We start from the raw sequence: 12,814 nt of genomic DNA, 5'->3' as shown, positions 1-12,814 counted from the left end.
TCCTACATTTTTATCATCTGATGTTACTTTCATTGCCATGGAACCACTATGACACCTTTGTCCCTGTTATCACTTACATTACAGCAGCTATAAACAGTCGTTTATCCTTAATATGGAAACAATAATAGCGGCTTGTCATGTTACCACAAATATATGTTAAAAAAAGGACTGATACTGGAGACTCCTTCCAAAAATGCTAAATAACCCTGATCTGGAAGAGCAGTTCGCTTTCAGTTAATTAACTCCTTATACCGAAGTTACTGTGTAAACTCATGATCAGTAAAGTGTGTGTGTGTGTGTGTGTGTGTGTGTGTGTGTGTGTGTGCAGCAGAAGAGAAAGCTCCGAAACGATGCAGATCAACTTTGGTTCAGATGAGTCTGAACACCATGAAAGGTGTTACCGCCTGTATTGGACGACCTGTCCTCATCAGCAGCCCTACAGGACACCAGGAGGTGTGTGTGTGTGTGTGTGTGTCTCTCCCCGCACGTGCATGCACACGTGTTCTTTCTTTAAGATGATCTTCATTTTCCCTGTCACTGCCTCTGTTGTTACTATCTCATTTTGCTGTGTGTGTGAGTAGGTGTGTATAGCATGGCCTGCAGCCCAGTTTCCTGGGAGGAAAATAGGTCTGATGACTGACATGCAGTGCATTCTGGGTGTGAAGCCTGGAGATGCAGTCATAGTTGAGCCCATCACTGGAGCTGTTCTTCATGCAGAAGAGCTTCAGCTTAGCCTGAGGTATACACGCATACATACACACACACACACACACACACACACACACACACACACACACACACGTGCATGCACACACACACTTTACGCATTTCTTGTCAGAAGTGATGTAACATTTACAAACGACTCTTTGAATCGACTCCGTTTAACTTAGGTGAACATCGAAAGCAGATTCGAGAACAAATTACTTTTTGTTTTTATAAGGAAGTAGTCTAGATTTTTCCACACCTGAGTCAACAAAATATTCGCTCCTGCTATTCAGGATTTCTGTTTATCTGTCGTTTTCAATAAGCAAAGGGAGAAAAAAAAAAAACGTTTAATTTGTAAAAGACGAGCAGCTTAAAGGTAGGGTGTACGTTGTTTGAGAAATGCTTCAGAAAACTGCGTTGGGCCGGCAGACAAGACAAAAAAACAAAACAAACGTGTAGCCAATGAACAGAAAGGGGCGTGTCTTGTCAATATGGGCGTAGATTGTGTTCAGTGCGCATGTGTGGCATTAGCAGAACGCGATTGAAACATTGACATGGCGGATAAAAACATTAAGGGAAAAAAAGCTTACGATAAGGCAAGAAGTAGGACCCGTGTTAATATAGGATCAGCTTTCCAGCGCTGGAGAGAACTGAAGGAGCGGGAAGGCCTGCGATGGGACGCTGAGGGACTTAAGTAAAGTTGGTCGCATATTCACAGATTGGAGTTTCCTGAGTCAATAACTCCTGAGCTAAACGCTGTTAATGCCCCCAAGTAAGTGTTATAGTTATAGCGGCCAAATTTATTTAAGACGCCGAGGCGCTTTTTTCTTTCTCGATAGGTGACTAACGTTTGTTTTGTTTTGTTTCACAGAACTAATATATGCCGTCCTTTGCCTGATTATGCTTGCTTGTTTGTTTATCTGCAATCGTATTGTTCTTCCCTTCAGCTATGATAAAGACACATTTCTTTCCATTAGTTGCCTGGGTTACGTATGTATGTGTGGGCGGTGCTATCAATACAGGGGTGGGACCCATTTGGGTTAGGGGCGAGTTTGTTTTGGTGATTTCAAATGTCAACATTGGCTTTCGAACATCGTACACGCCACCTTTAAATATATTACTTGGCTGTTTTTGGTAATGTGGCGTCATCTTGTGGTGAAACTGCATCTCTGCACGCTTTGTTGTGTGTTTTACAGAAAGGAGGACGAGTCTCTGGACACAGAAGATTTTCGCAGCTTCCTCCTGCAGTCGTTAGGTAAGATTCCCCATAGAGTTTACTGAACTCTCAGCCAAACCATGTCTACAGAGTTACAAAGCGTGTCTAAATCCTCACTACACTCCTGTTTGTATGTCTAGTGTTTCTGTCTGTCTCTCTCCTGCTCTCTGTCGATTGATCTCTCTCTTTCTCTCTCTTTCCTTCTCTCTCTCTCTCTCTCTGTTTATTGATCTCTCTCTTTCTCTCGCTCTCTGTTGAACTTGTAATTTATTTATCTTTCTCACCCTCTTTTTGTCTCTTGTCTCTCTGTCTATCTATACTGTGTCTTTCCTGTGTCTGGTTTTCTCTCTCTCTCTCTCTCTCTCTCTCTCAGACAGCAGGATTCTGCTTCCAGGCAGTTCCTTCTTCGTGTCCTATTTCGGCCGTAAGTGTGAGATCAGTGTGACATCTCTGAAGGGTGTAGATGGAGTCACCCTCTCTTCTCCTTCTCCCCCTCTTCCTGCTCCATCGCACCCTGATTCTGATTCGGATGCTGCGCCTCTGGATCTCTCTCTGCATCTTGCTCAGCTGAACCTTAACCCTTCCTGCAGCACACCAAACCGATCTTCATCTTCCGCTCCTCTCGCTCCTGTCACTCCACACACACCTGACGCCACACCATCCAGCCCGAGCACCCGTTTCCTGTCCGACAGCACTGTGTCCCCTAACTCAGAAACGCCTGGACAGTCCATGCACGAGTCACATAGAGACAGCAAATCTCAGACGCCATCTGCTGGTCGAAACGGGAATGACACCTTCTACTCAGTCTGCAGCTCCACGAAAATCAGCTTCACGCACACTCAGGACAGTGAGGGTGAGGATCAGGAGAGGTCAAAGGTCACATACGGTAAGATTGGAGGGTTGAGCGATCAGTTGCAAGTGATCAGGGAGACGATTGAGCTGCCGCTGAAACACCCCGAGATCTTCAAAAATTACGGTGAGAAGCAAATAATATTTTATCAAATTTAAAATTAAATGACAAACTCCCGGTAATTATAATTGAGCAAATATTGATTTTTTTAAATCACATTTTTATTTTATTTTTTAATGAATTATTTCATAAAAAATGTTATTTTTATCCATTAACAGAATCATTTATTTAATTTCAGATTTTTTTGTTATTAGTTATTTTTATCATTAAAACTAATTGATATTATGTTAGTGTTTATGTGACAGTATCACTATAGTAGTAGACTGTGATGTCGCTCAGGAATCCCACCCCCTAGAGGAATCCTGCTGTATGGTCCGCCCGGCACAGGGAAGACCATGATTGGACGAGCGATAGCCAATGAGGTTGGAGCGCACATGTTCGTCATCAACGGCCCTGAAATAATGAGCAAGTATGTGTAAGCTAGTTTCACCGGTTCACAATTAAGATTCAGGTGTGCGATCATGTTTATAGTTAAATAATTTCCTATATTTTCTCTTAAGGTTTTATGGAGAAACTGAGGCACGACTGCGTCAAATATTTGCTGAAGCTGCACAAAGGTGAAAAAAAATAATGTGAAGAGAGAATGTCATGTCGAATCTTTTATGTGTGTTTAATGGAGTGTGTATGTGTGTGTGTGATGTTCACCAGGCAGCCAGCGATCATCTTTATCGACGAGCTGGATGCACTTTGTCCGAAGAGAGAGGGAGCACAGAACGAGGTGGAGAAACGAGTGGTCGCGTCACTGCTCATGCTCATGGATGGCATTGGATCTGTGAGTCAACTGATCAATCAATGAGATTTTCAGTTAACCAACCAACCAACCATTCGGTTAACCACCCGATTAATTAGTCTTAATTAATCAGTTAAACCAACAGTTAGTTATCTAGCTGTCAAGTCATTTAGTAAATCACAGGTCATTTACTCAGCCATACAATCAGTTAGCCAACCAACCAACCAGCTAGTCATTTATCCATCTAGTATTTTAGCCAGCCAGCCAGTCATTTAGCCAACCATCCAACCAGTCATTTAATCAACTAACCATCCAGCCAGTCATTTAGCTAACCAACCAGCCAGTCATTTAATCAACTAACCATCCAGCCAGTCATTTAGCTAACCAACCAGCCAGTCATTTAATCAACTAACCATCCAGCCAGTCATTTAGCCAACCAACCAGCCAGTCATTTAGCCAACCAACCAGCCAGTCATTTAGCCAACCAACCAGCCAGTCATTTAGCCAACCAACCAGCCAGCCAGCCAGTCATTTAGCCAACCAACCAGCCAGTCATTTAGCCAACCAACCATCCAGTCATTTAGCCAACCAACCAGCCAGTCATTTAGCCAACCAACCATCCAGTCATTTAGCCAACCAACCAACCAGCCAGCCAATCATTTAGACAACCAGCCAGCCAGTTATTTACACAACCAATCAGTAAGCCACTTGGTTGGTTAGCCAGTCAGTCAGTCATCTAAACAGTTTGGAATGGCAGTGGGTTTATATGCAGCCCTTACATGCAGATTAGTGTCTGAATAAACCTCTCATTTGCAAAGCACATTTTTAAATTCCTACATATTATATAGTATGATTCTATAGTATAGAATTTTAGTTTATTTCTGCATGTAGGAAAGTCACAGTGGCTCTCTGCTAGTCCTGGGAGCCACTAATAGGCCTGACGCGCTGGACCCGGCTCTGCGGCGCCCGGGTCGCTTTGATCAGGAGCTGGAGGTGGGTGTGCCGTCAGCACAGGGGCGTCTGGATATCCTACACAAGCAGCTGCACTCCGTCCCCCATAACATCACCGCTGAGGAGCTGCAGGAACTAGCTGATGCGGCGCATGGATACGTCGGAGCTGACCTCGCTGCTGTGTGCAAGGAAGCTGGTTAGTTTTACTCAACACATGTGCAAGGCGTGTGTTTACATGCCTTGCACTATGTTTTGTTTTGTTTATGTGGTTGTGTGTCAACATGTGTGTTTTCTCTGAGTGTGTCTGTGCACGCGTGTGTGTGTATTCATCTTTGTGTGTGGGTTTTGAGGAAAAACACAATCCCTCTGCTACATCCTTTGTTCCTCTTCTCCACTACTATATAGTGGCTACTGCTAACCACCACATATCAAGACCACCCAAGAAAATCTCTCTCTCTCTCTCCTCACACACACACACACACACACACACACACACACACACACACACACACTTTGAATGATAATTGGAATATTTGGAATCAGATATTGAAAGCATGTTGGAGCTATTCAACTGGTAAATGCCATAAAATGTCAAGAATATGAAATGAGTATATGCAAAAGTTTTGGCACCCCACGTCAATTCACGTTGTTGTGAGTTCCAGTGAGGGAGGCGTGGCCTCTGGTGGTTGCTGGGGCCAGTGAAGGAGGCGTGGCCTCTGGTGGTTGCTGGGTCAACTGAAAGACATGTGGCCTTATTTTGTTGGGGCCAGTAATGGAGGCGTGGACTCTGGTTGTTGGGTCTAGTCCCTAATGGGCCCATCCCTCTCTCTCTGAGAGAGCCTGAGACAGAGAGAGAGAGAGAAAATAACAAAAATACACAATCAAAAAAAGAGTCAGTCAAGGTATTAAGCAAGATAGAAAATAATGCTGCAGAGAAAATGTACCTCTCTCTCTCTCTCTCCCTCTGTTTTTCTCTGTATTGTCCCATATTGATGCCAGCGCAAGTGTGTATGTGTTCGTTTCCCCTTGTTTTTTCCTCTACTTCTCCCTCAGGTATACCCGCACAATAATAAACACGTCTTGAAGTAATATCAGTGTTTTTCCTCCTTTAGGTAACAATTCCCATGTTATGAAATAACTTCCTGTCCAGATGGATAAAAAAGATAGATGTCCCAAACATAAACAAATCTGTTTTTCACGTTTTTGTGCCTCTTGAGAGATGCGGCAAGGCCAAGACATCTGTGTGTGTGTGTGTGTGTGTGTGTGTGTGTGTGTGTGTGTGTGTGTGTGTGTGTGTGTGGGGCACTATACAGTATGTGACTTCTTTTACATCCTGTCATTACTGTACAGTCAGCAGTCCTGAGCTCCGGTCCTGAGCACCCTCACATTAATGCAGCTGTGTGTGTGTGTATTTGTGTGTGTGTTGGATAAAATTACTTTGCGCTCAGCATTCTGGGCAGCTCAAATGCCCGGCATTCACTGAAATTGAACCCTGGATCAATACACATCGCCCTCTAAATGACCCCGTACACACAATCGGCCCACACTGTACACACACTCAACACACCACATACATAATACACACACACACACACTCAGTGTGATGCTCATCTCTGGCTCATATCTGCAGTATTTTATTATACAGATGTTTGTATGAGAGACAGTAACACAGACAGAAATGTGGAAGTAAACTTTGGCGTCGGTCATAAATTGGGTTAGCGAGTGTTTACGCGTGGCTGTTTTCCTTATAAAGCGCTTTTTCCTTTTAAAGCGCCAAGGCTTTCTGCCTCTCTCTTGTTTATAAAATCCGGAAACGTTCCTCTCCTCCTCCGGTTAATGGCAAGCTCCGGAAAAGAGGGATCTCTTCTACTTTTTTTTTTTCCCCTTCCCTTTTTTTTTAAAGGGAGGGTATTATTCTTTTGAACATGCAGCTTTAACCCAGCTGTTGAGGAGTGTAAATACAGGTGTGCAGAAGCTCCTGGGGGGGAAAAAAATAGGTGTGCACCATAATGGAAATGTTCCTGTCTTTTTTTTTTTTTTTTTTTTTCTCGTCTTGTCTTTTCCTTTCTCGCACGGCGTAACGTAACTGCAGAAGAAGTATCTTTGGGTTATGAGGAAGCGAGAGTTTCAGAGATGCTGAGGTCAGAGATGGTGAGATCTCAGTTTGACCTTTTCAAGAGGTTGTCCACACACACACACACACACACACACACACACACACACACACACACAAGCACTGCCTGTTTGAGCAGGTGAAGTGTTCTTATAGAGTCATGTTGATCCTCACAGTGTTTGCACAGTTCTCGTCCAAATAAGACAATATATAAGAAAATAAGATAAAATAAGACAAGTATTTTTTTACTCGTCAATTACTTTTTCTTTCTTTCTTTCTGTTTGTTTCATACTTTAGGGCTAATAATATTAATAAGAATCATTTCCTCCCCACTCTCCTTTCCTCTCTATCTGTGTGAATGTGAGATGTTCAGACCAGGTGAGAACCTCATGACTCTTCTATATGAAGCTGTTTTTTTTTTTTTTGTTTGTTTTTTTCTTTTTCCCCCCATCGCTATATTTAAACCTGGCTAATTGGATCCATGCCTCTAATGCCAACCATACATCTTTCTTTCTTTCTTTCTTCCCCCTCTCCCTTCTCTCCCCTCCTCTCATTTCCTATCAGTATGAAAGAGTGCAGTGTTGGCCCTAATTTGGCCGAGTGGGATGTTTTGCAAATGTTCGTCTTCGCTTCTTGGAATTGAGGCCCGATGTCCAGCGTCATCTCGGATGCAGCTGCAACTCAGCCATGCAGGAGAAAGAGAGAGAGAGAGAGAGAGAAAGAGAGGGAGAGAGAGGTGAATAGAGGACCGGAATCCACATAAGGTTTACATTAGTGTGTGTATCTCTCTCTGGCACACACTCCACACGACTACAGCATCGGATGTTTTTCTTAACCAAATGAATAAAATGAGGAATAGCCCAAGGGAGTAGGGAAATGTTTCTCTCTCTCTCTCTCTCTCTTTCTCTCGGTTATTACTTTGCTGTTGAGTGTATTATCAGTGCTCCAGTTAATGACATCATCAGCTGTTCATTAAAAGTTTTTCCTTGCCCAGAAAATAAGGCTGTTGGTATTTAGGGTTCTTATGGGCAGGTAAACCCAAGTGCTTGGCCCCCTTTTTTAAAATGTAAATAATGCAATTTTTTTTCTTCCCCCGAGCCCCAGAAAACACCCCATTACTGATTCCTGTATTGCTTGTGTGTTGTTTCTTCTTGTTTTCTTATGATATGATTGTGATTGTTGCATCCCTTCTTCTGATGTTTTGGTTTTTGCGTTGTTTTTTTTGTTTTTTTCCTCAGACCCGACTAGATCTTTTACACCCGAGTTTAAATCAGATCCGGTTGTAATTTGACAAAAATCCTTGGGTTTTATTTGTTTTTGTTCTCTTAAACATGTTGAGGTGTTTAGGTGTTTGGACTCCTTAACGCCAAGACTTTGATATTTTTGTGGCTTAAACAGTTAACGCTCTGGATTTTTGATCAGGAGAGCTGCCATTGTTGGGCCCTTGAGCAAGGCCCTTAACCCTCTCTGCTCCAGGAGCACTGTATCATGTCTGACCCTGTGCTCTGATCCTAACCTCAAAAGTTGGGATATGTAAAGAAAGAACATCACTGTAATGTAATGTGTATGTCACAAAGTAAAGATGACTTCTTAATATTTGGCTTCCTGGTGTTAAGTCTAGGAGGTTTAGGGGTTTTAGGTTAATTAATGGTGTTAGTTTGGGTGTTGAAGGGATTGGGTTCCTCAAAACATCTTTTTTACATCTGAGAATTTGGGGAGTTTATTGGTGGTTGAACCTCGTAGGTCTGAAAAGTAGGTTTTGTGTAGTTGGAGCTGAAAGCGTATAGCATAGAGGTTGTCCTTCATATTTGAGTGATTTGGCAGTGAGTCCTTCAGATTGGGGTGCTCTGCTTTTCCTTTAGGTGTTTCAACCCAAAGGGCTAAGCTTTTTTTTTTTCTTGGTTTATGAAAGGTGTATTGTGTCTAGAAATTCTAGAAGGTTTGCATTAATTAATGGTGTTAGTTTGGGTACCTGGGTGTCATTTGTATGCAGGGTTTCCCGCAGCACTTTGCAGTTCGGGCGGCCCGCCTAAGCTGGGAAACCCTACCGCCTTTAACTAGGTCGTCCAATAAAAGAAATAAAGATTCCGCTGCACAAAAGGCCTTCAAGTCCATCTCGGAGAATAGCGCGGACGCGCTTCACACCGCGAGCGGGCACGCGCACCACACGGGCGAAATGAGAGACAGACGTGGTCCGTCACTGTCTGTAGGATAACTAGCCAGTTGTTAAAACGCGTGTCTGCAATATTTTGAATGTTGTTTTGCACTTTCTTATTTATTATTATATGTTATTTAAATTTTATATTTAGTGTTAAATAAATAATTGTTAAATGTAGTACAGAGTCTGTGGTATGGGTGGGAAACCCTGGTATGGGTGTCATTTGTATGGGTTTGGGTGTCTCAACACTAGGTTGTGTTTATGGTGTTTGGAACCCTTTCCATCTAAATAACAATGGGATCAGAGCACAGGGTCACCCATGATCCAGAACCCACCCTGGACCAGAGAGGGTTTAGGGCATTGCTAAATTAGGGCAGGGTTTAGGGCATTGCATAGATCAACAACCTAGAGCCTTAGCCTTTTGAGCTATCGCTACCCATTTTGGATCTATTGTTGTTTGGATCTCATCTATTGCGTCTTTGGACCCCTGAAGTGTGTAGCATTTGAGGTGTGTGTCTTTTTAGAGTCTTTAACCATTTAGTTCTGAGTTTCCTGTTTGGTTTGGAAGGTGTTTTCCATCGTAAAACAGAGGCTCTTCTGCATATTTTGACCCTGTGATTTTAGATGCTGCTTTTGTTTAGACCTTTAGTTTTGGTTTTCTGGGTGTTTTGTGAGTGTTTTGTTTCATTTGGAATTGTAATATCCATGATGTTTGGATGTTTTATGTGCAGTTGTTCCAGCAAGACTTAAGGTTTGGGCCTTGGGTTGTTTTGTGGTGTGCGAACTCTGTTAAGTTTGGGCCACTGGGCATTTTCTTGGTGTTTTGGATCTCTGAAACTGTTGGATTTATAGGTAGATTCATTCATTATGCTTGTGAGGTTTTTGGTGGTTTGTGGGAGTTTGGATTTTTCCGCTTGGTGGTGTTTGCGATTTGGGGCTGTTTTTCTGGGATTATGAGTTTTTTTGGGGTATTTTGAAGTTTGGAGTTTTATGATTTTGCATGGGTTTGAGGTTGTGTAGACACTCCATGCTTCTTTAGCCAGTATTTTGAGGGGTTTTGTTTAACTCTGGGTGTTTCTGTTTTTTTTTTTTTTTTAATGGATGTTTGGATTCCATAAATTTTAGTCTCTAATTGTTTCTGACTTCTTACCCCTGGAAGTCCGATTGGTTTGTGGATTTGGATTTCTTGGAAATCTTTTTTTTTTGTCTTTGTATCCCTTCATGTGAAGTTTTGTGGTTTTTAGGGACTTTTTTGTTGGTTTTGATTACTTCAATTTTGAGTTCTGGATGATTTTCTAGGTATGTACCTTGACCCCTGTAAGCCTGGGATGCAACACCAGAAAAGGATGTATTTTGGACCTTTTTGGAGTCTTTATAAACATGTTTTGAACACATGCATGCAAGAGAATTGTTTTTAGACCAATTTAAACCCTGCATTGCTTTCAATGCATTGCTTATCCAGGTCCCAGCAGGACGATGTTTTAGTAGTACAGAGAGAGAAAATGTGAATAAGTAGATAGAGAGAAGTTAGAAGAAGGAAAAAAAAGCATGTGGTCGAGAGGCTCAGTGTCCCTCAAGGTTCCTCTCCAGAACAAACTGACCTTCTTGGCTCGGACTGCGAGTGTCTGTGCTTTAGGAATCTGTGTTTTATGTAAACAGGATGTAATACTGTCTAATCATAAATCCTCCTGCATTTCCAGCCAGCAGCACGAAAGGAAGCCTCACGGCTGTGCTTGTGTGTATGAGGGTTTTTTTCCTTAGGGCTGTGGGTGCAGGTTAATGCTAATAAGGTGGTTTATATTCTGCAGTATTGTGAGCTACACACGTGGATACAATTGTTGGTACCCTTCGGTCAATGAAAGAAAAACTCACAATGGTCACAGAAAAAACTTGACATAATCTGACAAAAGTAATAATAAATAAAAATTCTATGAATGTTAACCAATGAAAGTCAGACATTGCTTTTCAACCATGCTTCAACGGAATTATTTAAAAAAAAAAATAAACTCATGGAACAGGCCTAGACAAAAATGATGGTACCCCTAACTTAATATTTTGTTGCACAACCTTTTGAGGCAAATCACTGCAATCAGACGATTCCTGTAACTGTCAGTGAGACTTCTGCACCTCTCAGCAGGTATTTTGGCCCACTCCTCATGAGCAAACTGCTCCAGTTGTTTCCGGTTTGAAGGGTCTTTTCCAGACGGCATGTTTCAGCTCCTTCAAAAGATGCTCAATAGCATTGAGGTCAGGGCTCATAGAAGGCCACTTTAGAATAGTCCAATGTTTTCCTCTTAGCCATTCTTGGGTGTTTTTGGTCATTGTCCTGTTGCAAGACCCATGACCTGCGACTGAGACCAAGCTTTCTGACACTGGCCAGCACATTTCTCTCTAGAATCCCTTGATACTCTTCAGATTTCATTGTACCCTGCACAGATTCAAGACACCCTGTGCCAGATGCAGCAAAGCAGCCCCAGAACATAACAGAGCCTCCTCCATGTTTCACAGTAGGGACAGTGTTCTTTTCTTTTTTTTTTGTCTGTGAACATGGAGCTGATGTGCCTTCCATTTTTGTCTCATCTGTCCATAGGACATTCTCCCAGAAGCTTTGTGGCTTGTCAACATGTAGTTTGGCATATTCCAGTCTAGCTTTTTTATGATTTGGTGTCCTCCTTGGTCGTCTCCCATGTAGTCCACTTTGGCTCAAACAACGACGGATGGTGCGATCTGACACTGATGTTCCTTGAGCATGAAGTTCACCTTGGATCTCTTTAGAAGTCTTTCTGGACTCTTTTGTTACCATTCGGATTATCCGTCTCTTTCATTTGTCATCAATTTTCCTCCTGCAGCCACGTCCAGGGAGGTTGGCTCCAGTCCCACGGATCTTAAATTTCTGAATAATATGTGCAACTGTAGTCACAGGAACATCTAGCTGCTTGGAGATGGTCTTTTAGCCTTTACCTTTATCATGCTTGTCTCTAATTTTCTTTCTAATCTCCTGAGACAACTCTTTCCTTCGCGTCCTCTGGTCCATGTTGACACCATGTCACCAGACAACACAGTGACTACCTGGAGCCCTATATATAGGCCCACTGACTGATTACAAGATTGTAGACCCCTGTGATGCTAATTAGTGAACACACCTTGAATGAACATGTCCCTGTGGTCACATTATTTTCAGTCTTTTCTAGGGGTACCATCATTTTTGTCTAGGCCTGTTCCATGAGTTTATTTTTTTAAATAATTCCGTTGAAGCATGGTTGAAAAGCAATGTCTGAATTTCATTGGTTAACATTCATAGAATTTTTATTTATTATTACTTTTGTCAGATTAAAGTTTTTTCTGTGACCATTGTGAGTTTTTCTTTCATTGACCGAAGGGTACCAACAATTTTGTCCACGTGTGTGTGTGTGTATATATGTGTATATATATATATATATATATATATATATATATATATATATATATATATATATATATATATAGATATATATATATATATATTTACAAACTTTTTTTTATATTAATTTAATTACTTTTTCCCGGTTTATGTCCTTTTTTTTTTTTTTTTTTAAATGTATTTTTTTATTTTATTTTATTTTTTTTAAATCATAATTTTGTGTACTCTTCCCCCCCACTTAATATTTATTTATTTATTTTAATTTTTATATTATTTAAATGTAATTTATATTCCAGATATATTTTCTTTTAATATTGTTCAGCTCCATCTTTCCACGTTGTCTCGTTACTTCTCTTCGCTATCAGGTTTCCCGCCGGTCACTTTCGTGATGGATTTAAGACCCCATGCGTGGCGCGAAAGTGGACGAAGAGAAGACGGGATGCGAATAGTCTCGGGTTTAATTGATGAGCGTGTGTCCATATTTCTTGTTGTTGTTAGAAACCTGTTTGTGTGTCTCTTACACATGCACTCTTTTCACCTCGGTCTCGTTGAAAGAAGTATGTGTTTGTGA

The 12,814-nt window shown here is 41.7% G+C and overlaps 1 protein-coding gene across 4 annotated transcripts in view; it reads left to right on the top strand.

Annotated features, from left to right (window-relative positions):
• afg2a (AFG2 AAA ATPase homolog A) overlaps window positions 1-12,814 on the top strand; it is a 153,468-nt gene that overhangs the window by 936 nt on the left and 139,718 nt on the right. For 3 of the 4 annotated variants that reach the window (XM_060893313.1, XM_060893315.1, XM_060893312.1), the window contains exons 2-9: window positions 329-453; window positions 582-739; window positions 1,902-1,960; window positions 2,295-2,897; window positions 3,171-3,300; window positions 3,392-3,448; window positions 3,540-3,663; window positions 4,513-4,768. In XM_060893313.1, coding sequence (XP_060749296.1) covers window positions 329-453; window positions 582-739; window positions 1,902-1,960; window positions 2,295-2,897; window positions 3,171-3,300; window positions 3,392-3,448; window positions 3,540-3,663; window positions 4,513-4,768 — 1,512 coding nt within the window. The remainder of the gene's footprint in view (window positions 1-328; window positions 454-581; window positions 740-1,901; window positions 1,961-2,294; window positions 2,898-3,170; window positions 3,301-3,391; window positions 3,449-3,539; window positions 3,664-4,512; window positions 4,769-12,814) is intronic. The other variant, XM_060893314.1, reaches the window with a different exon arrangement.

Source organism: Tachysurus vachellii, chromosome 18, assembly GCF_030014155.1.
Source record: "Tachysurus vachellii isolate PV-2020 chromosome 18, HZAU_Pvac_v1, whole genome shotgun sequence".
NCBI classification, from domain to species: domain Eukaryota; kingdom Metazoa; phylum Chordata; class Actinopteri; order Siluriformes; family Bagridae; genus Tachysurus; species Tachysurus vachellii.
Note: the sequence above shows the minus strand (reverse complement) of the source record. Positions and strands in the feature narration are given on the sequence as shown.